Source organism: Anoplopoma fimbria, chromosome 22 (genome assembly GCF_027596085.1).
Source record: "Anoplopoma fimbria isolate UVic2021 breed Golden Eagle Sablefish chromosome 22, Afim_UVic_2022, whole genome shotgun sequence".
Taxonomy (NCBI): Eukaryota; Metazoa; Chordata; class Actinopteri; order Perciformes; family Anoplopomatidae; genus Anoplopoma; species Anoplopoma fimbria.
This window is the reverse complement of record NC_072470.1, coordinates 7600656-7626804: the sequence shown is the minus strand read 5'-3', so window position 1 is coordinate 7626804 and position 26149 is coordinate 7600656. Positions and strand designations below refer to the sequence as shown.

Sequence of the window (26149 nt, the reverse complement as noted above, 5' to 3'; positions counted from 1 at the left end):
ACACATACACCTGTGTGTGTACACACACACACACACACACACACACACACACACACACACACACACACACACACACACACACACACACACACACACACACACACACACCATGCCTATTAGGGGCCAAGGCAAAAAGCACAGGCTGCAATTTAGAATGATTTTGACGGCGATACTCGGTTTCTCAAAATGAGGGCTATCAAGATTCCCATATGCCACAATCCCACAATCACTGTCACACACAACCAGTCAGCATGTGTGTGTGTGTCAGCGTGTGTGTGTGTGTGTGTGTGTGTGTGTGTGTGTGTGTGTGTGTGTGTGTGTGTGTGTGTGTGTGTGTGTGATTAATGCATTTTAACCACACTAACCGATCTGTGTGTGTGTGTGTGTGCTACGTTACCCTTCAACCGTGAGAGCGGATTGAGCTGTATTGTTTTTAATTATTGATAGTGGAAATAGAATCTAATGAAATTTCCAGCATCTTGAAACTGGAACTGGTCTCACTGAACTGCAAATGAACACACACACACACACTCAACAATTCCTAGTTGTTAAATAGTTTTAGTTTCCTTACTCTGTTGTGATGGTCAAAGGAATATGGCAACAATGGAGCTGAAATGTATTTGTTCAGATGTCGTTTGAGCTCTCCTCTCTGTCCACAACTGTAAATTGGGTTTGGATTTACTGTCTATTACGGGTTTACGTGAGGTCACTATGTACTGGTATTAAGTTGTAACTTTTCCTGCAACAAAACAAACAGAGATCCTCTGAAGTTCTGTAAAAGGCTTCTCATTTTGATGCAGGCAATAGTATAACATAAAACAAATAACCTCGGCGACTCCACATATAACACCCTGAAACGGTCCATAGCAATAAACAAACTTTCTTTTTCACATTTTAAATTAAGGGTTTCCTCCGTCAATTATTTTGATTATGGGATCATGTCCTGACCATTTCCAATATTTATTTATTAAATATTTGGTCTTTTAAACATCCCCCCCCAAAAAAAGGCATCATATGATCACATTGTTTTCAGTGACATAATCAAAATAATTGTCCAACCAAACAAAGCAGTTGCACATTGGAACCATCATATATATATATATCCTTTTATTGTGCTGTGGTGGAAAATGTGGGTTATTAATAAAAGCGAAAGGCGAGATATAGCATGTGACCTTCCTCACAACGATAAACGTCACACAACGTCCAATAAGCAACTTTAATTGAAACCTCATCTCTATTAGAAATACACAAAAACAAATACATCAAAGGTGAGAAGAGAGTGTGCGTCACCTTTTACACCAGAGAAATAATGAGCCCTCAAGCTTAACATGAGGATGAACTGGCATAATTAGTGTAATTAATGTAATTTTTAGGAAAGGAATTGGGATGAGATAGGAGGCACAGTGTGTGTGTGTGTGTGTGTGTGTGTGTGTGCGTGTGTGTGTGTGTGTGTGTGTGTGTGTGTGTGTGTGTGTGTGTGCGTGTGTGATGGGGGGGCGTAATGAAGGCACAACTCAGTGGGAACAGTTGGTCAGTGGTGTATCCGTGTCCTCATGTGAACTCGACGTCCAACAGTGTTGCTGTTTTCAGTCCAAACCGCAAGGTCAAATGAACCACGAACCTTTCGTTATGAAAAGTCACCTTCATAGTGTTCACATCTCCAATATATTTTCTGTCTGCACGTATATCACTGACTTTATTCCGCGACTCATGTCTTTTGCTTTGACGTGTCATCCAAATAGTTTTTTTACTGGGTCCCAGGTGCCCTCTCTACTCTTTTAGGAAAAAGAGAGCTCACAACAAGTGCAGCTCTGGTGGGTAAACCTGTTTTTTTGGGGGGTTTTTTAAGAGACCCTCAGCATGCTGGGATCTGGCGTGCGTTCACTCGACACCACACTGCGCCGTCATCCTGCCCTAGCCATCTGTGTGGCGAACAGATTACCAGGTAGCCCTATTAATCCAGGTGGGCCGCGCCGCGTCGGGGGAGGAAATGAAGCCGAGTGGAAAATGTTCAAATCAATAAGACCCACATTTCCTCTCGGGCTTAAGGCTTTGCTTTGACACAGCAACGAGCGCCAGAGCGACAACGGAGCGGGCTTTATCGGGCCAACACTGACTCTGGATTTTTTGGATTTTTTTGTTGTTGTTGTGATGTTTCTTGGGATGATTGGCAGCTCCGTGTTTATCAGCTCACTTTCACCTTGCCGAAAGATTATTGGCCTCTCTCACAAACTGCAAGTCAGCACTCCTCCTCCCCCCCATCCGCCGCCCTCGACAGATTAGAGACCAGAAAAGAAGAGATTCAGTTTTTAAGTCCACCCGTCCGTGACTGCGGATTTGAGTTTTTGCAAAGGAGAAAGCTGAGTCATGCTGTGCTTAAAAACACAGAGGAGGTCATCTTTTTTTTTTTCTTTTTTTTTCTCTAAATACATTTCTTAAGAAGTTGCCACCTGATGTTTCCAATCAGGACGCTTCACTATGTTTTGTTGCCTATAAATATTCAGAGATGCGCCAACTAAAGCAGTTTTAGTTCCTCTCAAAGGTGCGTTCTCTCATTACACTGCACCGTGTAAACCAGCTCCATCGCCTGCTTATTAGATTTAGTTGGACAGAGAACATTCTGCTAATTAATGCTGCCGGCAGCCTGTGTGTGTGTGTGTGTGTGTGTGTGTCTCTGAGTGTGCTGAACTGAGATCTGTGAGCCTCATTAGTGTCCATGTGCGCGTGCTGGTGTCTCTTTTTACGTCAGTATGCAGCTGAGAAATGTAAATGTTATTTCTGTTTGCGCGAGCGTGTGTGTGTGCACGTAAGTGTGTGTGTGTGTGTGTTGTTTGTCTTTGACCCTCCGCCGAGGCAGGACAGGCAGGCAGACTGCATGAATTTGCATGGGATCTGTTTGATCTATCCACTTGGAACACATCAGGCTCCCTTCCTGCAGAGAAACCCGGGCTGCTATCTCATTTCTCAGGGAGGGAGACCTGCACAGATAGAGCAGGGAACGCTGAGGCTGGAGGGAGAAGCAGAGAGAAAGCAATAGAAAAGAAATCAAATAGGCTGGATTTAACAGCAGAGGTGAGGGAGGAAGACAGACAAGGACATGGAAGGAAAAATGGGAGATAAAAAGTGCCGGATGATTAAAAAAAAAAGTAGCAGGTCGTATTAGGATATAGAGGGGAAAGAGAAGGTACATTAAATCTGTGTGTGCTTCATTTTTAAGCTCTATTTAACTTATTTACGAGGATATTTCCCATTATGCCTCATTATACACCTACTAATGTGCGATGAGGTGTATGTGTCTCTGAGCGTAATGGGGAAAAACTAGAACAGAAGTAGTTTTAAAGCGCAAATTAGCAGACATGCAGGTCACAGTGAAGGTTAATACAGACACCAGCAAACAGACACTTGGTCTCCTGTCAATCACTCAAACACTCAAACCCACACCCAGCACCGTATACAAGCACCAAGCACGTCCAATGCATTACCTGCCTCGCCACCCACACACACACACAACCAATACGTTCCGCAACCCGATCTGACCCGTCGTCACCAAAACCTGCACCCGGACCTGAAACTGTAAAGCTCATAATAACCACACACTGTTCAAAAGTAGGTCATGTTCGGCAGCGCTTTTCAAGGTGATCATTTCGGGCCCACTCATTCAGGGGGAAGATAATCTATATTGAACACTAAGTTAATTCAGGAAATACATTTAAAAAAAGAAAAATGTTTTAATGCTTATGTCATGATATTGGCCAAAGAAGTACTCGGCTGTATACACACACGTATACACACACACACACAAACGCACATGCACACGCAAACACAGGCAGCCCCCTCTCGTTCTTATATTGCCATAAACAGGTCCAACCATTATGCTTTCTAGAACATAATACTTAGGTCCTATGAATTATAAATGCCTATGATTTCCAGGGCTTATTTTGAGAGCTTGCCCCCGTGCACACATATTGCTTTACAAAGCCGGGGTTACACCCACCGTACACACTCTGCAGTGTGTGTGTGTGTGTGTGTGTGTGTGTGTGTGTTTTTTTTGTGGATGATATGCATGCTAGTGTGTGTGCAAGTTCTGTGTGTGTGAATGTGCAAGAGTGCAAATACATGTATCCAAAGGGGAGACTTTCAACCATTATGAATGCATCCTTTCTTGTACCTGCTAGCATTCATTTTCTTGTACTGAGCATTTAAAGTTCTCTCACTTGAAATGTGAGTAAAAGTTTGCTAAATGTCTCTCACTTTGTCAGAGTTGTCCTTCTTATCTGACTCATATCTCCAGCAGATTAAAGTTCTCCCTCCACTTGAGAAACCTCTTGAAGTTGCTCTGACGCCGGGGACAAATGAAACTTGGCACTCGGAGTTTTGCTTTTTTTTTTTCTTCTCTAGAGCGCTCTGTTGTTTCCATGGAAACACACTCGGATCGTTTTAATTTTGATTTGCAAACAAAGCGGGGCGACAGGATTTCAAATAATAGGACGCTCATCGCTGCCGTTGCTGCTCATCGTGGAGATAAAACGGACTTGTTTATACTTTCATGTGAAAAAAATAGGGCTTCAGACAAGGCTTACAATAAAGTTAAGAACTATTTTTTATTGCTAACGAGGTTTGTTGTAGAGAAATACAAGAATCCAAAGTAGATAGTTAGGGACAAATCATGTCACCTGTTAATATTAAAAACAAAATCAGCAGGATTTTCTTCCCATAACGTGTTTCGCCTTTTTCTACTACTCAAGGCCCTGAACCTGGTCTTAGTCACACTCTGTCTTCCCTTTTAGCTCCTGAAAAGAGTGACAACCTCTACTTGGAGTGGGGACTTCCTTTTGAATAATGTCACTGACTGGAGCTCCCCCCTGACTGATATTAATGTCTCCATCCCCTCCCGCTGACACTGATGTACTACGCGGGGCAGGTTACTGCTTAGCCCAGCAGAATCAGGGCTCCCCGACACATAAATCAAACCCCGGTCTGGTGAAGCAGTTGGTTTGTATTATTGCCCAACAATGGGGAATTTGAGGTACCGCTTTCTATGGCTCTGTGATGCACTATATCATGCTTTTATAATTGGGGATGCTGCCATCCAACTTGTTCAGTCTCGATACAGACACCTGGGCTTTTGGTACCAGCTGACGCCGAGTATCGATCCAGCATTGTTTCATTAATAAGCCGTTAGCCTCACTGTTTGGGAGAGACTGGGATCATTCTTTGATTTGTAAGGCAACATTGCATTCCTAACTCTGGGGAAACAAAATGTAATCAATAAATACATTCGATATAAATGTTCTAAATTTTTGTTTCTTATTAAGATAATAAATCTTACCCCAGCCACTTTGTTAAAAAAATCTTTCAAAAGAAGAAAAGTGAAAACTTTTTTTTAAATACAGCAAGAAATTAGAGTTTAAATTCCAGTTTCGGATGTATTAAGTCAAATAAAAATGTATTTTATGTTGTATGTTCTTGCATATATTAGGTAATATTGTTTAAGCAAACAATGAGTAGAGAAGAGTGACTTGTAAACAATTTATAACAGTGATTAGAATACATAAAACACTTTAATGTAATACAACTATGGGAATATCAGCCATCATCCTTAAAAAAACAAAACACTGAGTGACCAGCAATTATAAAATATTATGATACTTCATCATAAAATGCTTTATAATGTGTGATGATGATTCCTATAAAGCATTCTGGATATGTGTGCGTGCTTATGAGTAGAATTATCCAGTGCTACAATATAATGATAATGCATTATAAGTCAGGGGTGTCATAGTGTTACCAGATTTTTGCGCCTGACAATACAATACGAGAAAAGACCGAAATCTTCAATTATTTTTGTCCGTGTGTGTTTGTCCGCGCGAAAGGCATCCACATTTGCAAGTGCGCACACATTTGTGAGTGGAGTCAGAGCTTTATGTGAGTGTGCAGCAGCAGCAGCAGCAGCAGCAGCAGCAGCACCACCACCACCGTGTCCGCGTCTCTGTGTTTCCCCCCAGAAAAAGGAAATGCTGTGGGCCGACGCCTGCTGGGCGAGCTATAAATAGCCTCCTGGTGACAGCAGGACTAAGAGCCTAAAGTGAGGCAGAGCATCTTCCAGAGATGTCCATGTTCATTATTTATAACTTCATATACATTTCACTTTCTACACCAGTGCTCACAGCGTCTGTACATCGCATCTAGATGGAGATACCGCTGTTGAAACGTGTTATTAATGTCAAATCTGAAATAGCAACTTTTTTTTTCTTATTTTCTGAGCGATCATATTTAATATGAAGCTGAGATAAGACAGCTGGTATAAAGAATGCACCAGCTCTGTTTCATCTCTCTTGTCTGCTGTTTTGATGAACTAGGAACATTTAGATATGAGGCATCAGCAGATTTACCTCCCATTGTGAAGCCTTCGGCATCCGTAGTAATTGGGGTTTTTAGAACGGAGAGAAATTCATTTTCTTTCCCTTCATATTGAGAACATTTCTACCCTTTCTCCACCGAAATGAGTGCGTATATGCAGGTTTTTTAAACACCTGCTGAAATAAGATGAGAGACTCCTTTCCTATTGCCTAGTATGGGTATACTATGTATAGTTTATGTAGAGTATGTACAGTATGGCTGATATTCTTCTGGTGTATCAGTTTCAACGCCATGAAGGCGCCTAAAAACAATAAGTAAAAAACTGCAAATGGTTACTTTTGTTACTTATTCAGTCTCTTTCAAACTGTCAAACCAGAGCTGGTGATTGTTGGAACAGTGGAAAAGACTTACATAGAGGCTTTTGATGAGTTATATTTTATTTCTGTCGAGTTTCATTGAAGTGTGTTTCAATGATCAGCCAGGTAAAATAGACTGTTGTCTAACTGGAGTCGAGTCGCTTTGAGGAGAACATCTAAATTGTATGTTTTGTACATTATTCAGTATAACAGTTATCTAGATCTTAGTTAAATGTATTCATTATATTCACTTCAACACGCATCCCGCAGTATGGAGGTAACTGGATAAGGCATTAATGTTAACTGGGTGTTTTCTCTGTATCTGACCGTACTGAACAGTGCAACCTGGATTTATGAAATCATTCAGCTCCAGAGGATTTCCTCTCAGTGGACCTTTTCACCCTCATTCCTCCGCCAGGCCTTTTTTTTCCACGCACACAGCTTTATCTGGAAGATGATGTTTGAATGTCAGTGTTATTGGAAAGCTCCCGGGTCAAACTGTACTGTATCTGAAAAAGCCTTTGATCAGGTTTTTATCATTTTTGGTTTGCAAAGTTATGAATTTTAAATCAGTCAAGTTTCCCTTTTTATAACACAGCACATAAGCGTTCTCACCCACCTCTAACTTTAATTTCCTGTTCAAAGGTTCAAACTTCCTGTGCGCCACCCATATCATCCCCGTGAAGAACGAGGAGGGCGTGGTCATGATGTTCATCCTCAACTTCGACTACGTCCTGGACGAAGGCAGCAGCGACTCACTGGAGAGGCTCAACCACACGTCGCCATCCAAAGCTGACCAACGTGAGTAAAGACGATTTAAAAAAAAAAAGAAAAGAACTGGTAGCATGACGCATGGCATTTCATCCAGAAAGGGTTCTTAGGATGAAAACCGTTCATAATTGAACCTTTTTGAAAAACCCTTTCTTCCAAAAAGGGTTCTTCAGAGGCAAACGGTTCTGGGTAGAACCTCAGACCTTCAGGAAAAAGCCTTTTGAGACTGAATTACCTTTATTCCCTACTCCATGGCCTTGTTGTAAACATAGATGTGTTCTCATGTACTGCATGTGAAGATAGAAGTCACAGGGTAAGATTGGAAGAGCAAGGGGGGAAGGAACCGCCACTCATGACCTTTTTACTTGTAACCTTTTCCCACATCCACATCTATTTGTGCTTTCTTTTTTCACACAGCTTTGATATTAATGTTGCCCGCCCTGCTACATGCGGATGTGGATACATTTGTTCAGTATCTTACCTCTTTAGCATAATGCCTAAACCCGAAGCGGTGCACCGCAGGGATTCCCCGCCTGACAGCTCTTTGACATGTTGACACCAGCGTTTAGCAGACACTGATGTGTTACTCTGCCACCGTCTCAAAGGTCTGGCCCAATTATAGCTCTTAGCCTGCCAGGGCGGCCCGACGAACCTCTCCAGCGCCGCCGGAGAGCGCTCCTCCCAGAGCTGTCAGTGTAATAGGGTAGAATGCCATTCCCCCCCGCGGTACTCCTCAACATGCTCTCGACGCCCGCCCTCTCCTCTGCGTCTCTCTTTCTTTCTCCACTCTCTATCCGTGACATAAAAAGAAGCAGCATGGAGGACCAGAGGTCACCTCTATATGACTGTAATTGGATGAGGCCCCTTACAGGCTGCGTGGCCTCATGGGGAGGGGGGGTTGCGGTGAAAAGAGTTGGGAAGCGTGTGTTGAGTGTATAAGCAAGTGTCGCCCACGTGTGTGTGTGTGTTTGTGTGCACACTCACGAAACCATGCGTGAATGTGTAAGCCTCTCTTTGTGAGTGTGCAAGTGTCACTGATAAGGCCTTCTTCTCTCACTCTTCTATAGGAGCTAATTGCTCAGCCTCAGCACAAGGGCAGTCCCTGCTGGGAACAGGCCTATACGGATTAAAGTCTGTACGTCTAGATATCTGAGTGGGCGCATCTGGTGGTGAGGTCTAAATCTGTTTACAAGGTAGAGCTGCGATGGTGGACGCTGTCTCTCTCTCTGCCAAGGCAGGCTTTACCGGAGAGAGTTGGCATTTCTTAGCCTCATTCCATCACAGCCCTCGCTCTGTTGACTCCAGGGACCTAGTATTGCATTAGCAGATGAACAGGAGGTCACAGACTATGAACACCTGCATAATCTAAGAGAACATCACAGATGAACACACATCCACAGATGTAAATTGAACCGAATGCAACCCGTGGTGATACTATTCCAGGGCTCCACAGTATGTGTAGGAGCAGCTGCTTGTAGGTGGTGCGAGGAGGTGATGATCCATGCGTCGCATTATCTAGACGCCCTCCGGGGGAACGAGCAGCTACGCATTCGGTGCTGCTTATTGATTGCCTTCCCGGTTTAGCGACGACCCATCCATTCTGCCGCCATCTTGGATTCCAACATTGTTGCTTTGATGTTACTGAGCAGGAGAACTTCCAACAGATCTCTCACTCCTCACGCAAAAGACAAGGGTCATTTAGGTAACTGTTCTAAAGGGGAAAGCGATGTGGAAATATTTGTAGAGGTGTACAAGGCTATGCATTGTTAGTCATTTAAGTATGTGTAAGGTAAAAATGTAGGACACTTTGTAAACATCCAGCAGTGAACAGGGCATCAGTAGGAAAATGAACACAATAGATGGCATCCCATATTGGGGGAAAAAAAGTCACTAAAAGATCAAAATGTCTGATGTTTCTAGCTACACAATGATCTGTGTTCGCACCTAACCAGATGGATACAGTTTAAGTCCGATATGGGATTTAAATATGAATTCAAAAGCTTAACAAATCTAGAGACAGCGGAGCAAATTGGTCTATGGTTGTAACTCCTGGCACAGACAGACACATTTTGCTGTGATGTCTCTCACACACACAGACTCACACGTTGTAAACTACACCAGCCACGCGCTGTCACGGCTGTACTTATAAATAAAGCTTTTGCCACCTCATCATCGCAGCCATTATTACCCTTTAACTCTCTGGGCTCTTTTAGAGAGAGAGAGAGAGAGAGAGAGAGAGAGAGAGAACTTAACAACCTCTGAACTGGAGCGTCACATAACCAGAACCTTAAGGTGCAGGTCTTGGCATCAGACCAGTTCCCATATTGTGGGACAGGTTGGCTGCCCAAAGGACATGCCGGCAGCTGCTGGTCTTGCTCTCGGTCTACTCCGTACCGTAACCCGCTGCTTGAGAGAAAATTATTTCTGAGCTATTATTTTCTTCTCGAGAAAATAAAATATGGTAATGTGACGTTTGGTGACGATGTTTCCACCACCCGAAGACGACTATCTGTTATATAATGATGTCAGCCAAGTTTGCAAATGTGTTTTAAGCCAATGCTCAGGTGCCTTAAACTTGCATTCTCTCTACTGGCTATCAGGGGGCGACTCCTATGTTTGTAAAAAGATGTCAGATTGTATAGAAGTCTATGAGAAAATGACCCTACTTCTCACTTGATTTTATTCCCTCAGTAAACATTGTAAACATGAGTTTATGGTCTCAATCTCTAGTGTCAAGTCTTTTTCAATACAGCATGATGTTCATTTAGTAAATGATGGTCCTATTTGGAGTCAAATTGACCATAAAGCAAGATATGACTTGGGGCGGGGCTACTATGTAATAGTCTAATCAGGTCAGGTCACTCCTCCGCAGTCCAAATATGGTTCACTGGTGGCTGAAACCAAGATGGCGACGGCTAAAATCACAAACTCCAGGCTTCAAAACGTCAGTCCACAAACCAATGGGTGACGTCATGACGACTACGTCAACTTCCTTTATACAGTCGATGTTTTTATCTCCTCGTGTGAACAAAGCCTATGATGCGGTCTTAAACAGAAACACAACTCAGGGTAATTGCAATCCTACAATTCTCCCTCTGTATATGGGTGGGGTAAAGTGTGGACACAGCAGAATTACCCATGTTATTCTGCACAGCTTGTGAGTAATAGGAGGACCGGGAGCCCAGGTAATACGGCTGTGGCGTAGTGGAGAGCAAGGTAGTTCTCCAATCAGAGGGTCGGTGGTTCGATACCCGGCTTCGGCAGTCGATGTGTCCTTGGGCAAGACACTTAACCCCAAGTTGCTCCTGAAGGCTTGCCATCGGTGTGGACTGGATGTGAATGAATGTTAGTTAGAGTCTGATGGTGGCACCTTGCATGGTAGCCTGTCATCAGTGTGTGAATGGGTGAATGATATGTAATATACTACTGATTGTAAGTCGCTTTGGATAAAAGCGTCTGCTAAATGACTGTAATGTAAATGTGACGTAAAACAAAACTACGGCATGCAAATCAGTTGGTAAGTGCATTAACTGCACCGCCGATTTCAATTCATTAAAAAAATCTCAAGAACAAGACGCGGAAACAAAAGGATACAAAGCCGCCGCCTTTGTCCCGTTTTCACCAAAAGGAGGATGGTATATTGTTCTCTTCCTACTTCTCCCTGACATCTGAATCACGCTCACATTACAGAAAGACATTTCACTCCCCAACTACGGGGATCTGAGGGCCCAATTAATATTCAATGCAAATATTACTATCTGGTATCATAGCAACAAGGGCCAGTGTGCGTCCGTCGGTTGTGTAAAAGCTGCCGGTGAGGTTTTTTTTTTTTTTTGCATGGAAAAAAGAATGAGAGAGGAGTGAACACACACACACACACACACACACACACACACACACACACACACACACACACACACACACACACACACACACACACACACACAATCCGTGAACAGCACTCAGAGCCCTTTTCAGTATGACAATTAAATATAGCTACATACAACGTTGTCAGCACACACTGTGAACGTGTGACTGAATTATGAGCTAATTAAAGGATTCTGCGGCGTATATGTTTATCCTTTAGGCGCAGTAATTAGAAACCCAGCTCTGAGCATGTGAGTGCTCATCAGCCGCCATTCATCGATTTGCTAAGCTGTCATTTTTAACAGTCAAGGCTAGTGTTTGAATCAAATGTGAAAGGATAGAGCTGCGCGATTATTTCGACAAATGTCAGTATTGTAGTATTGTAAGACATTTTTCTTCTGGAGGGGAAAGTGTTTGAGACGGCCCCACTAAACAGGGTTCTGCTGTATTGTGCAGGCTCTTTGGAATATAAATTGGCTCTGCTGGTCTGGGATCAGCTTCAGATCGATGAGTCGGATGGTATTCTTGATCAGCGGATCAAGAATACCATCCGACTCATCGATCTGAAGCCTCACGGCACCGAGCTCAGATGAAACAGAACTTTGGGGGGACAAGATTTCAGGGCATACAGGGAGGATGGGGGCATATGAAACAGACATATATTACTGCTGTATGATAATTCAGTAGTTACAGAGACTGAGGGGGCTGTTGACATACTTAATTATGAAGTGAAACTGATTGATTAAACCATGCACTAACCTCAGACAGGCTGAGTAGCAACTTCAACATAAGGCAACTGTCAAAGACAACATTTATTAATCAGAGCACTCACATGAGGACCTTGTACTAGCGGAGCGCTAAATCTTCTCCGAATTTAATAATGGTTCTCTGTTGAAATCAGCACAGGGAGGCTAATAGAAACAGCTGTGTGAGGCCTTCAGGCTAAGAAACTGCATTCTGTGGATGTCCTCCGATTCACACAACAGACAGCGCTGCCCATAGCTCCAAAACAAGGTTAATGAACAGTGCGTGTGAAGGGTAAATGTCAGAGGGTGACGCTGTCCAATATCGTTCATACGTTTTGAGTTAAACACCAACGCGATTGAGGCTTTTATTAATAAAAGATATGACATGAAATTACAAAAGTCACCCAGGCCGCGGTGGGTGTCACCAATTAAATGCAAAATGCAATTTCCGACGCCATCAATTCTTTGCTTAAAGACTTAATTTAAACACACCTACGCTGACCCGAGAAGACACAATGACTTTCTCTCTCTCTCTCTCTCTCTCTCTCTCTCTCTCTCTCTCTCTCTCTCTCTCCTCCCCCCCTCCCCCTCTGTCTCACCCCAATACAAGGAGCCATGAGGAAGAAAGAGATGCATGCTGCTCTCTTCTGAGGCTCAATCTATTTTACCACCTACTGTGACCACGAATGCATCCTTAGCCGGTCCACTCTTTGCAGATAGTGCATGTCAAATACAATGTGCAGTAGTCTGCTCAGGCAAATACACGAGCGGCGTGAGGCGTTCAGGTGTGCTCTACCGTTTTTTCTTGTTTTTCTTTTAATGCTTTCATGAAGGGACTTGGCTTTCACTGCACATCATGGCAGTAACACAGCACTCCGATATGTATGGCATATGTTCTAGCGACTAAATGATTCATAACATGCAGGCCACGGTTTGCGGCCCATATGTGGAACCCTGTGAGCGTCTCTCTCGTCACATGTTTGCAGATACCGTTAGATACTATAGAATGCGGCTATCTGTGAATAGCGTGTGCGTGGGTGCGCGCCAGAGTAGCCTTGATTTAAACCAAACTGGACAACATTCTTGTTTTTTTTCCTCACTTTTTTTCCCCTGCATAACATTCCCTCAGAACTACCCACTGCCATGGCAGCAGAACCGCAAATATCACTTTGTGTTAGATTCTCCTTCATCTCCCCAGGAGCTATCAATCACTCCTTTAAAATCCATTTCGAGACTCACTCCTCGACGCAATACTGACATTGTAATATTTCACCAAATGTCCTCCTCCATGAATAATTGAAGGAAATTGAAGATTGAGTGTGCCTGAGGCAGAAAGGGCATTGGTTTTGATCTGCCAGGGTCTTTTTAAGATCGCTGCGTTGGCAGGCTCCTCCGTGCTGTTGGCAAACAACTACGAGATATCAGCGGTTATATCGAAGACGGCAAGCAAGATCTGCTACAAAACACACCAAACACAAGGTCGGCGGGGGTTATGTCGATCCCACTGGCTCATTAAAAACAACCATAAACTCAGTTTTTAAGCTGCCAAATAACTTAAGAGTTATATAGCTCTCTACTGCTTTTAGATTTATGTTTGTATGTGATACCAAATTGCTCTTAATGTCTTTGATCGCCATAAACCGTTTTTTTTATGGAAGAGTGTGACAGTAATCTCATTCTCATTGCTCTGTTCTCTGTTCAGGGAAAGGGAGATTCTTCCGCTTCCGGTTCCCGACCATACCTCTCCTGGGCATCAACAAGCAGTCGCTGCCCCAGGAGGACCCCGACGCCGTCATGGTGGACTCCCCTCGCCATAGCGACGGCTCGGTGGCGACGCGCGACTACCAGCTCCCCACCACCCGCGAGAGCTGCAGCCCCACCTACGCCAACGACACCCGCGCCCTCATCGGCCCCAGCCATTGCTCCACCCCAGTGTCCGGGCCCTTGGACCACTCATCGCCCAAGGGTCCCTGGGATCGGACGTACCCGGACCAGACAGTCACCCAGACCCACCACCCGAGCAAGGAGGACACGCTCATCGCGGCTCCGTCAATACCGGGCCTCACTCCAACCGCCTCCAGAGAGAGTGTGTGCAGTATTCGCAGAGCCTCCTCCGTACAGGACATGGAAGGCTTCGGGGCCAACTCCAAGATGGCATTCAGGGACAGACACGCCAGTGAAGGTAGGAATCTCCTGCTCTACTGTGCCCTTAATGCCCTTAATCTTCTATAATGCTGCACCATTTGTTTAACCTACTGCAAGTCTCACTCTATGGTAGAAGTTGTGTTGTCTTATTGTTACGTTATTTTGATGTTTGTGCAGAGCGTCAAACTGATCTATTAGATCTCAAAAAGATAAAGATAGATGTTAAAGTCGACAGATAACGGCGTAAAAAGTGAACCACCACATCACCCGGTGATCAAAAGAAGACGATGACAATAAAAAACCAACACTGTTCCTGTCAAGTCGGTCGTTATTCACTGTTATCACCATTAAAAAGCATCAAAAAGTAAAGCCAGCATGTGTACACATGCAGTAAACCTTCAGTAGCTAGCGTAGCATAGAAGCACTAAAGCTTAATGATGTACTGACATATATCTCCTTCTAACTTGTCTGGGTAATGAGTATTATCACTACACCAGAATAATAGTTTAACCAGAGCCAGTTAGCTGTCGGACCCTGGTCAGAGCTGGTTGATGCCATGCTATGATTGGCCAGACTGCATTTGAGGGCGGGACATAGCCGAGGGTCAATTTTGATGTTGAAACTTGAAGCCTCCAGTGCTCACAGACGAGAGGGGATCTTTAACAAAATGAATAAAGGACATTTTCCCCCCATGACAGTGCGTCGTTGGTGCCCACTGCTCTAACAAAAAAACACCACTTGCCCAGCGATGTCAGCTAATAACAAAGAGTGGGATGGTGGTGAATTCCCAAACGTTGTATTTCATAATCAGCGACTTATGAAGGAATTTATTACTTGTGACAAACATTGACTATAAGTTTGGCTTTGTTAATTGCCAAACTCACTGCGGTCCCAAAATAGCAGATTGGAGATGTGGCGTCCCTTAATCAGTATTATAGTGTGTCACCATCCACACTGTGTGCTATTGATCTTCCCCCAAGTCTCATTAGCCTTTTGGCCCTCATTTGGCTGAGGGTAAAAGTGCCCCCAGACTGGCTGTTTCCTCCCGGCCAATCAGTCTCCCCTCACCCCCCCTTATCTACATTCCACATTCAAATAGCTCCCAGTGGCTGACACAGTAATACGTCTACTTCACAGTAATGAATTGTTCATGGGGACAGTAGCGGGGGTTCAATGCCAGCCCGCATTTGTCATCATTCCTCTCTCGCCTCCCCTCGCTCACGCCCCTCTTTTTTTTTTTTTTTCTTTTTTTTTTTCTTTCTTCTTCCACGGCCGTGTTGCCACCATCGCAGACAATGGGCGCAACATTAAAGGTAACAAAAAACAGCAGCCCTCTGCATCTTCACCCGTTAAAAAAGCGTCCTCCTGATAACGCGTACTGCACAATAGCCTGCTTGCTGCATGGGTTTCTCTCTCCCCCCACCCCACCCCCCACCACACCACTGAGGTTTATGTTGAATGCAAATCCCCCGGCCCGGGTACGTGTTTGTAAGCTGTGTCTCCGGATCCTGGAAACACTGGCACAGCACTAAATGACTCCGTCTAAGTGCACATGACCTGCTGATCCCGAGCCAGTCGCCCAGGGGAAGGCCTCGGTTTACCAAAAAAAAATAATAATAAATACCGCAATGACCTCTGCACGCGCTTGCATGAAGCAACACATTAGGTCTCTCTGCTTTTAGCTCATTGAAGAAAATCAATGAAGCTTTACAAGATGATACCTCCCACTGTCTGCGACCTCTGTTTACTTCTGTGCAAACCTCTGGTTCCTTGTTGCTGTGATTTCTTAGTGAATGAAGAGAAAACTGTTTCCGTTTGAATATTTTTCTGCTCAACCTTGTCCTGTTCAAGTTATCATTTAGACTGCGGATGTGCTTTATTTCCTGATTGATGCCATAATGTGATATTTTAAGTAATGTTTGTTCCCATGACGACTGAACCCTGCGATCCATCCACCCCTCTATATTTCCCACTTCCCACTTTACACCCTGTTTCTTCTCTCTCCCGGTTTGCTAGTGTCCCGCTCCTGGATGGCCGGGGGTATGGCTTCAGCTTTTTCCTTTTTGAACTTATTTTTCATGACGTATCCTCACCGTGGCATGTATTGAAGCTGTGCATGCAAACCCTCATCCTCAGCTGTCTGTTTCTCCGTCCTTGACTCTCAATCACCGTACTGTACTTTGTGAAAAAAAAAAAAAAAAAATAGTGCAACAGTCCTCTGCTGTCTCACAGACCTGAATCAGCAATCCTCTCTTCTTTTTTTTTAACTTTTTGTTCCTCTCATCGGGCCACATGTCGGTGTGTGTGTGTGTGTGTGTGTGTGTGTGTGTGTGTGTAGTGCCGTCACATAGTATTGAATGCTTTCACAAGAAGGCAGGGAGATGTTTTCGGAAAGTCTGTCCTTAGTATGCTGTGAAATTGTAGAGAACATTGTGTAGTATGAGGAGGAAACATTTAGTTAATTCTAGGGTTGGGTACCGTTTACATTTGAAGCACTACCGGCCCCTTTGCTCTCGGGGGGCCAGTACTGTAACAACAAAAATGTCATAGCAGTTGTAAACAATGGTGGTTCATCATCGTTATTTGGTTACATTACAAATGTAGTTTTAGAACACAAAATAAACCCCCTCTCTACCCCTCTGCCACCAGGGCACAGCATGACACTGCTGTGTGTGTGTGTGTGTGTGTGTGTGTGTGTGTGTGTGTGTGTGTGTGTGTGTGTGTGTGTGTGTGTGTGTGTGTGTGTGTGTGTGTGTGTGTGTGTCTCAGAGGAAGCACCTGAGCGAAGTGTTGCCCTGACCAGCTTTGCAAATTTGCATTACAAATTTCGCTGCAACCGCTTTCGTCTGAGGTTTGGTCCAGCTGCGCCTCGTTGCAACTATCTTTTCCACGATTTCACAAAACGAACAGTGTAAATGATCTGTTGCTCATCATATTGACATCTTACTATCAACACCTCTACAGTATCAGTACCTTTTATCTGTAGAATGTCACACACATAAAAAATTATAAAATGATTATTCAACTCAACACATCCTGTTTCAATTTCAAATTAAAAGCCCTCTAGTTGTGTTTCTTTATTTGTAAACTCTTGGCTTTTATTGTGAAATATTTGCTGGACCGTGTTGTGGAAAATGCAGTGACTTTGACGGCTCCATAAATTAATAAGTACCGTCATAGCAGAAACTCCTCATAGGCCATAAATAAATTATGTTAAATTTAATGGAAGTTGGCCATCGTTAAAGGCCGAAGACGGATGTTTTTCTCAGGTACCCAAATTTGGCACCTCGACATCATTCGATCCGTCCTCTCAGTAGTACCAAGTTCGGTACCCAACCCTTGTTATTTCAACACACCTCATCAGATAAATGTTTGACTAGCATTCTTTGGTTGTGCATAGAATCATTCTTCTCTTTCGTGTTCTTCATTATCTTTTAATGAGAAACTTTGAAAGGCCCGTTCGCCCTGGACAGCTCAATCAGAGGGTGTAGAGTTTACCTTTCAGTATCTGTTGTGTTCGCCGTGTTGTGTTGTCGTTGAACTCACTCCAAAAGTAAGGGCCACCCCCACGCTCACTTCCCATCTCACAACAATCACTAGAGAACTCGACCGCTCTCTGGTCCCCACGATTCAGAACGCCTAGATCAAGAATAGCCAAAAGACGTGGCAGCTTTTACCGACGAAGTCCTCCCTCTGTTGCTCTCTCTCTCTCTCAGGGCCACTCAGTCAGATCAGATCCAGCCTGCTGGGCTCCACCTCGGACTCCAACCTCAACAAGTACAGCACCATCAACAAGATCCCCCTCATCACGCTCAACTTCTCTGAGGTCAACAATGAGAAGAAGTGCCCCTCACCTCCGTCCTCTGAGAAAACCATCATCGCCCCGAAGGTCAAGGACCGCACGCACAATGTCACCGACAAGGTCACGCAGGTAAGACGCTCACCGGGCTACAAGAATCTGTGACAAATCGAGACTGAGAGTGTTTTCTTATGCTAGCAAGAGCTAATACCCAACTATTATGCTCAGTTTAATGTGGTCTGGTTTCACTGACACTGATCGGAGACCCGTATGTCCAAATGTTCAATACTTGAGTGGATCTGGTTGGATCAGAGCGTTCTCAGAATCACATGTCAATGTCAATCCATGTGATCAGTGCTGATCAGGTCCAACATTTTGGACACATTAGCGCCTTTAGTCCTTACAGATGATCTGTGTTTATCCCCTTTCTAAGTGCTAGTTTGAGTACCATATAACATGTACTTTTTAAAACCTTAAAATCCTCCAAGGAACTGGAAGGTGGAGCAAAAACACAACAGATGCAGGGCTTTTGAGGCTGGTATTTGAGAGTTTAAACCCTGACAACAAAACATTTGCACATAGTCATTATTTAACATATCGTATAACATCAAAAAACTATCGCTCCACAATAATGGTTAATACGGGTCCCTTTAGATCATTTTTTAAAGACTTGTCAGTGCTTAAACCTAGTTGGACATTACTGCACTGCAATCTCTTTTCCAATCCTTCTATAATTTTGTCATCCTGAATTTTCATATTTAGATTTTGCTATTTTGTCTAGTTAGTTAATTCCTTGTTAAAGGTTATTTTGGGTGGTGAGGGACCGCGGTTTATTTAGCCTCTAATGAAACAGTTTAAAAGATATGCAGCACAGTTCTGTGCCTATAAAAGAGATCAGCAAAGGTGCAGTCGGCAATTCTGCAGAGAGATTGTTGATATTTGAACACAACTCTACCGTCCTCATCGCTCCCACTGTTTCTCTCTTCATACATCCATGGCCTTTCCCTTGTCCCCTGCACCAGCCTCTGTCGCTGATTGGGTGGAATAGTGTTGTTCGTCACATTGTTTCTTTCCAATTTACAGAGCCAGGGCTGTATATGAACTCGACATTCTATTTTCAGCACACACAGAACAGACAGCTAGCATATTTGTGGGATTTGGCAGAAAGTGTATTGGATTGGAATCGCTGCAATCTTATCTAAAGGCAAACTGAAGCGTGCACTACAAATAGAAACTAAAGTACTGCCAACAGCACTAAATAAACTACGACTATGATGTATGAAACTAAATCTATCTGCATCATTTTTCCGTTTACTGATGTTTGTGCATCACCAGTAAATCTGTCAAGCCAAGCAGTCTTGATTATATTATATTCCATGTTAAAATCCCCATAAAACCTTACAAATGTAGTTTTCCCTTTTTTAAATATCGTGTGAATTTCAGTTCATTTGAATCCCTCCCTCTGCCTGTATTATCGGTCTGATATAAAATCTATATTTTCCAAAAAAATCTATTAGTGAATTCATGTTCATAAAACATTAAAAATAGTAATGGACATTGCAGTGTCCATCACTATTTTATTACTATAGTTTTCTTTTATTAATAATTCATACCACCAATCCTTTGTTGACTGTCTGAGGTTGTGCAGACTGGAGTGGAGAGATATTGGAATTCAATAGTAATGATCATCGTAATATAATTTACTATCATCACACTCGCACAGACTGAGCAGGTGATTAAGTCAGCAGATTGCATTCGCCAACCCCTCCCCACACACACACACACACACACACACACACACACACACACACCACGTGCCTCGGGGTGATTAATTGAAACTCAATGGGTGTCCATCACTTGTGGCAGTTAATCAGGGATACTCTTACCGCTGCCAGACAGCATCAAGAGCTGAGGACGCATTTCTCAAGTTACTGACGGGGTTAGAGGTCGTTCTCACCTTCCCTGCCCCGGCTGACAGGCAGCACCCAGTAGACCGAGTTCCCAGGCTGCTCTCAAACCACTGATTAAGTCTCAGATTTGTGTTTTGCTCATTAAAGGTGTAACAGATAGAGAGGGCAGAGATGTTGACCCCTGTTGGCACTCAAAGGCAACTTCAGCTGAAGGCCCGAGACTGGAGCCAGAGCCACAGCTGGACCTGAGAACCAAATGCTGTGTACCTTCTGTGTGGAAACACAAACCAGTGTGTAATATTGGCACATTACTACCCCCCGCCCCTTCTACGACTGAGCACATGGTGTGTCATTTCCATGTTCTGCGTATTCTGCGTGTTGTGCAATGAAATAATCATAGCAAAAAATGGATAAAAAAAGCCAATATGAGGATCGCAGCGGTTCTCCATCTTTTCTTAGTGTAGACCAGTAAACTGCTCCTACCGTTAGTACCAAAGAGCAACAGCAGACGTCTTAAAAAACGTACTACAGACTCCTGCGAGTTCATTTGAAGCTGTGATGAAGGCGCCCGAGCAGACTGGCTCTCCCCTGGCCTCCACGGGCAGATGGAGGCTTCGCCCAGGGGTCCGGTCAGCTAAGAAAGACTGGCTCACACGCTGTGACCGTCTCAGTGCATGCAGCTTGTGCACCCACGAGTCTTAGAGGCCCACAACTTTCCCATTCATGTCTCATCTTAAACCTGGATGTGAAAGATCCAGGTTTTGAATGATGATATCAGTGTAATTCTTTAAAAAAAAAAAAAAAAAAAAAAAAAAAATATGTTGTATCTTAAAAGGTTAACGATGACAGAAACATGAAACAACACTATAAATAATAGCCCCACAGCGCACCCTAAAAAAAAGAAAGCTAACGCTCATTAGCATTTCGTTTGAAGGCACGCCAAACACGGGGCATTATCCCTCAAGAGAGTGCTCATTTGCGCCAAGTGCACATGGCTACAGTAGGGAGGTTGAATAATTAAGACGGGATCTTTTATTTAGAAACGGATTGGCTGCAACACGTTGGATCCAGAGCTGTTGTTCTGCCAACCGACCGACTCCTCCCAGGCTTCCCAGCAGGCCTATGGGTGATGCATCCATCATAATGCAGAGTCACCATCTTGTTTGTGTCGTCGCTATTACTCATAAACTGCATGACGACAGCGTTTGTGTGAGGTCTTTAACACATCGAGATCGATTGGTATGAGGTTTCTTTTGTTATTCCCTTATCCTCCTTATACAACCATAGACTAGAACATCGATACATTTTTCTTTATAGGACTAAATTAAACTAACTGCCTCTATAGATGTTCCGATCATGTGGACAATTTATGTTCTTCATCCCCAGAACCTGCATCGTTTTTTGGTGAAAGCACTTTTAAAGCTATTGGACCCTCATATTAGTGTGAGATACAAAGACACTTGCATAGAATATAAGCTGCAAGATTTTAGAAATAGGATAAAAGTTCATTTGAGCACTTGCCGTAACACAAAATGAGAATCCTTTGATTTCTGTCGTCATTTTTCAAGTCTGTTCTTTGTGTTTTTTTTGTGGTGAAACCCCGCCATTTTAACCAGCACTTCTAAATCTCATTTAGATCATCCTGGTTGAGTAAGGTTAAGTAAAAAAAATAAAATAATAGAATAATTAAAGTGTGCAAGCTTTTCTGTATGGTTGTTTCTAACAGAAATCAATTTAAGAATACAGAAATCTAAGCACCGTTATTTGGAAGTCGACAGCAATTACACATTGAGGTTTGAACTGTGATGAAATGAGCATTTGGGACAGCTGCTTTTTAATGAAGAGGCAGCCTGATGAATAATAGAAGACATTTCTGTCCTTTTGCTTTCTGATCGATTTTCAAAGGTTATCCCGTCCGAGGGGAGGGTTAAAGCACTTGACCCTCCACATCACACCGAGGGCAGGAGTTTCTAATAACCAATGCAATTATTAAGGCTTCAGTCTTTTTTTTTTTTTTTTTTTTTTTTTTTTGTGCTATGCGTCATCCCTCCTGTGCCCTCGTAACCTCTCCTCTCAGTCACAGGGGTTGTGAAGGTGAGCGGGGCTGAGAAAAGGGTTCACGCAATAAGTGATGGGTTGCAACAGAGTCTCTTTTTCCTATTTCATTCTCTCGCTCACTGGAACACGGTAATTGTCTCGTTCTTGGCCCTTCCTGCTTGTGTACTCTACCTCTCTCTCTCTTTGCATTACACCGTAAACTGCAGTCACCCGCAGTGAAAGAGTTGTGCCCTGAAAATCAGACACATAACTGAGTAGATGCATCCTCTGGCCGCTCCAATTATTGCTTCCAAGTCATTGAGACTCTTATCCCAAATGGTCCGTGACGCTGCCGTAATATTGATGTTAAAAGCTATTCAGGTATATATATATATATATATATATATATATATATGTAACTGCAAAAACAGAGATAATGATCTCCAGACTCGCTGGCATGGATCAGAGCTCCATCCTCGAGGCAAAAGACTGTTACAGTTTTATGCAGGCCGTTGTTTTATTCATGCAGATTTGTTTACCTGAAAGGGATATATTTTTAGTTATGAACAATTTCCCAGATATTTACGTCGCACTAGTGATCCCCATAAATGTTAATCCCACCACAGCAGCTTTAATCTCAGGAGTTTCTTTTCTTTTTTATTCAATGCAATTATTCAAGATGCCAATACAATAAAATAGAAGCATCATCGTCATCCTAATCCTCATCCATCATGCTATTTTATTATCATCATTTTAACTTATTATTTAATCAACATTATTTTATCTTATTATTTGTATAATTTGCATAATTAGTATCATAATTATCATCGTAGCATTATTTTTTTATTGGTTATATTTATTTATTTAAATGACTGACTCACAAAAACATACAGAAAAAACAAAGATACACAATTCTAACAACAAGTCAACATGCCATTACAAACCCCTTCCAAACCTGATGCAAACCATTAACCAATGCACCCCTAAAAACAATATACGTCCGTAACATTGGTACTTTTCCGTAAAATAGCGATGACAGAAAAAAAATGTAAAGTTACCATTTTAAATCAGTTTCTTTCCCTTCCTCCTTTTTCTACGGTTGTGGTTATAATGCCAGGATTATTTTAAGGTTAGGAAATCATGGCCAGGGTTCTAACTTAATTTAAAACAATCAAGCAAAATGATTGCTTGAATTGTATTTCATGATGGTGGAGAAACATTAAATTAGAGCCCCGCATGACTCTGAAGCAGCCTATTCCTGTAGAAATTACATTTTTTTGATGCATACTTTAAATTTTAGATTATAAAACTAGAAGCTTTTTTTTTTCTTTCATCCTTCATTTAACACATGAATGATTTATTTGGGGGGTGGGAAATTGATGCCTCAAGTAATCTGCTCATGCCGGGTTTTTCTTTCAGTTGGCAGATAACGTTGAGGTACATTAGGATTGTACAGTGTTTACAGTCATGGTGATGAAGTTCAACTCCTGTAGCCAGATTACTCCCATACTGAACTCCCCACTGACGTCAGGACAGCAGAGTCGCTGCCCATCTTTAGGCGCAGGCTGAAAACTCACCTCTTCAAGAAGTACTACCCTGAGCCTTCCTCGTAGCACTTATTGCACTCGTATTAGTTGTTGCACTTATTGTATTCGTATCAGCTCGCTGCACTTATTGTGTTCGTATTAGTTTATTGCACTTATCCTATTCGTATTAGTTTGTAGCACCTACTGTATTCGGATTAGTCTGTTGCAATTATTGTTTTCGTAGTAACTTGCCTCTGCACTATACTTTTGCTCTGGCTTATGCTTTAAGATGCTTGTTTAAGAAAGGAGATGCACTTATGACTTCTGGTGACTAGTAGTTCTCTTGAATACCTATGTTGAATACACTTCCTGTAAGTCTCTTTGGATAAAAGCGTCTGCTAAATGACTGTAATGTAATAATGTAATGTAATATCCACAGACCTTAATTTGACCTAATCTCCAGTCATATGTCATAATGCAACTCCACATACCAGCACGCACATCAATGAAACGGCACAGAAATGCTAATGCGTGCTGGCTTGTATTGAACTGCATTAACATTTTATTGAATTTAACATTTTCTCTTTCTCAAGGCATGTTTAAGATTCTTCAGTCTCTCTTAATTGTAACCTCATCTACATGCAGAAATATTGTACGGTGGAAAATTTTAAGATGTTTTTTTTTTATCACCTTAAAGGGTTCTTCAGTGAATAAGTATTGCACTTTCACAGAGTTGGTGTCCTTGAGTAGGACAGATTTAAAAGTAGGATTGTCAAAATCAAATAAGCAGCAGCTGAGATATTATGAATTATTCCTATAATGCAACTTAATAGCATATTTTCCTACACCTTTGCTGCCTTGTTAATGCCCATGTCTTTCAAATATCACACCCCTAGTGTATAAGTCATGTTTTCTGCAAAATATAAGAAAAAGAAAATAATAATCTGTTATTTTCATAGACTTCAAATTTTGCATTTGAAAAATGTGCTTCTTCCATTTATAAATGTATGAACTCTGGATTAGAAAACACTAATCTTAATGAGTGAAGTGCTCCTTTAAAACCTTGGCTCTCAACAGAAATCTGCAGGAAACACTGTTTTATTTTGAAATGTAGTATGTAAATGTAAACTTTTTTGCTTGAATGCTGAGCAGATAGGTAGCCGGGGGAGAGTGAGTGAGAGGGGAATAATATTCTGATTTAATATTTCTATATAAAAATGTTATATTTACCCCCCCAAAAAAAACTTGGATCTTGAGATTAAAGTGATAAATTTACGACCTTGTTGGCTCAAGTTGTTTAACGGTGGCATCTGTGACGTTAGGAGATTTGCATAGTGATGTCATTCCATGACAAAAAAAATCAAATAATTTAAGAATACCTGTGTTTTTTCTTGTAAATGTACAACTTTAATCAGGGTAATATTCTCAGTTATTTCTCAGAATATGACCCTCCTGCCCTGGCTCCATACTATATACATATATAAATATATATTTTTACCTACAATAGCCTTAATATGCAGTTGTGTGTGTATATATCAGACAGTACTCACACCAGTGAAATAAGTCCTCCACATCTGATAAGCTCTCTGTCCCCCTTCCTCAGGTTCTCTCTCTGGGTGCAGACGTGCTGCCCGAGTACAAGCTCCAAACCCCTCGCATGGACAAGTGGACCATCCTCCACTACAGTCCCTTCAAAGCCGTGTGGGACTGGCTGATCCTGCTGCTGGTCATCTACACGGCCATCTTCACGCCCTACTCCGCCGCCTTCCTCCTCAACGACATCGAGGAGCAGAGGAGGCGGGAGTGCGGCTACTCCTGCTCCCCGCTCAACGTGGTGGATCTGATCGTGGACATCATGTTCATCGTGGACATCCTCATAAACTTCCGGACCACGTACGTCAACGCCAACGAGGAGGTGGTCAGCCACCCGGCCAAGATCGCCATCCACTACTTTAAAGGCTGGTTCCTCATAGACATGGTGGCCGCCATCCCATTCGACCTGCTCATCTTCGGCTCAGGATCAGATGAGGTGAGAAGAATTTTATTTTTTCATTTTGTGTTGATTTTGGCGGTCCCACAGAGTGGTGTCCGTGTTTGCTCCCAGCTGACCTTCTGGGAAGGAGATGCCTTCTTAAACTTCACTTTTCTACATACAGTACCAGTCAAAAGTTTGGACACACCTTCTCATTCAATGGTTTTTCTTTATTTTTATTTTTATTTTTTTCTACCTTGTAGATTAATATTGAAGACATCCAAACTATGAAGGAACACATATGGAATTATGTGGTAAACAAACAAATGCTCAACAAACCAGAATATGTTTTATATTTTAGATTCTTCAAAGTAGTTGAATGAGAAGGTGTGTCCAAACTTTTGACTGGTACTGTAGATTATTTGATCATTTCTGTGGTTGTTTTGCAACCAGTGGATCAACATCGCTCAAGTTTAAAAACTACTAATTGTACAGATAGCTGCTGCCTTCAGATGGCTGTAAAGAGAGTCACCAGAGTAAACGACAGCAGAGCGGTAGTCCGCTGAACCGAAGGTCATTGGTTCGAGCCCTCTCCAGTCTACATGTAGAAGGGTCCTTTTCAAGATACTGAACCCCAAATTGCTTCCTTCGTTGTATGAG

The 26149-nt window shown here is 42.7% G+C and overlaps 1 protein-coding gene across 1 annotated transcript in view; it reads left to right on the top strand.

Annotated features, from left to right (window-relative positions):
- kcnh7 (potassium channel, voltage gated eag related subfamily H, member 7) overlaps window positions 1–26149 on the top strand; it is a 102279-nt gene that overhangs the window by 17699 nt on the left and 58431 nt on the right. Inside the window, exons 3-8 of the mRNA XM_054623452.1 lie at window positions 7362–7517; window positions 13803–14282; window positions 15538–15558; window positions 16262–16285; window positions 17962–18176; window positions 25121–25546. Coding sequence (XP_054479427.1) covers window positions 7362–7517; window positions 13803–14282; window positions 15538–15558; window positions 16262–16285; window positions 17962–18176; window positions 25121–25546 — 1322 coding nt within the window. The remainder of the gene's footprint in view (window positions 1–7361; window positions 7518–13802; window positions 14283–15537; window positions 15559–16261; window positions 16286–17961; window positions 18177–25120; window positions 25547–26149) is intronic.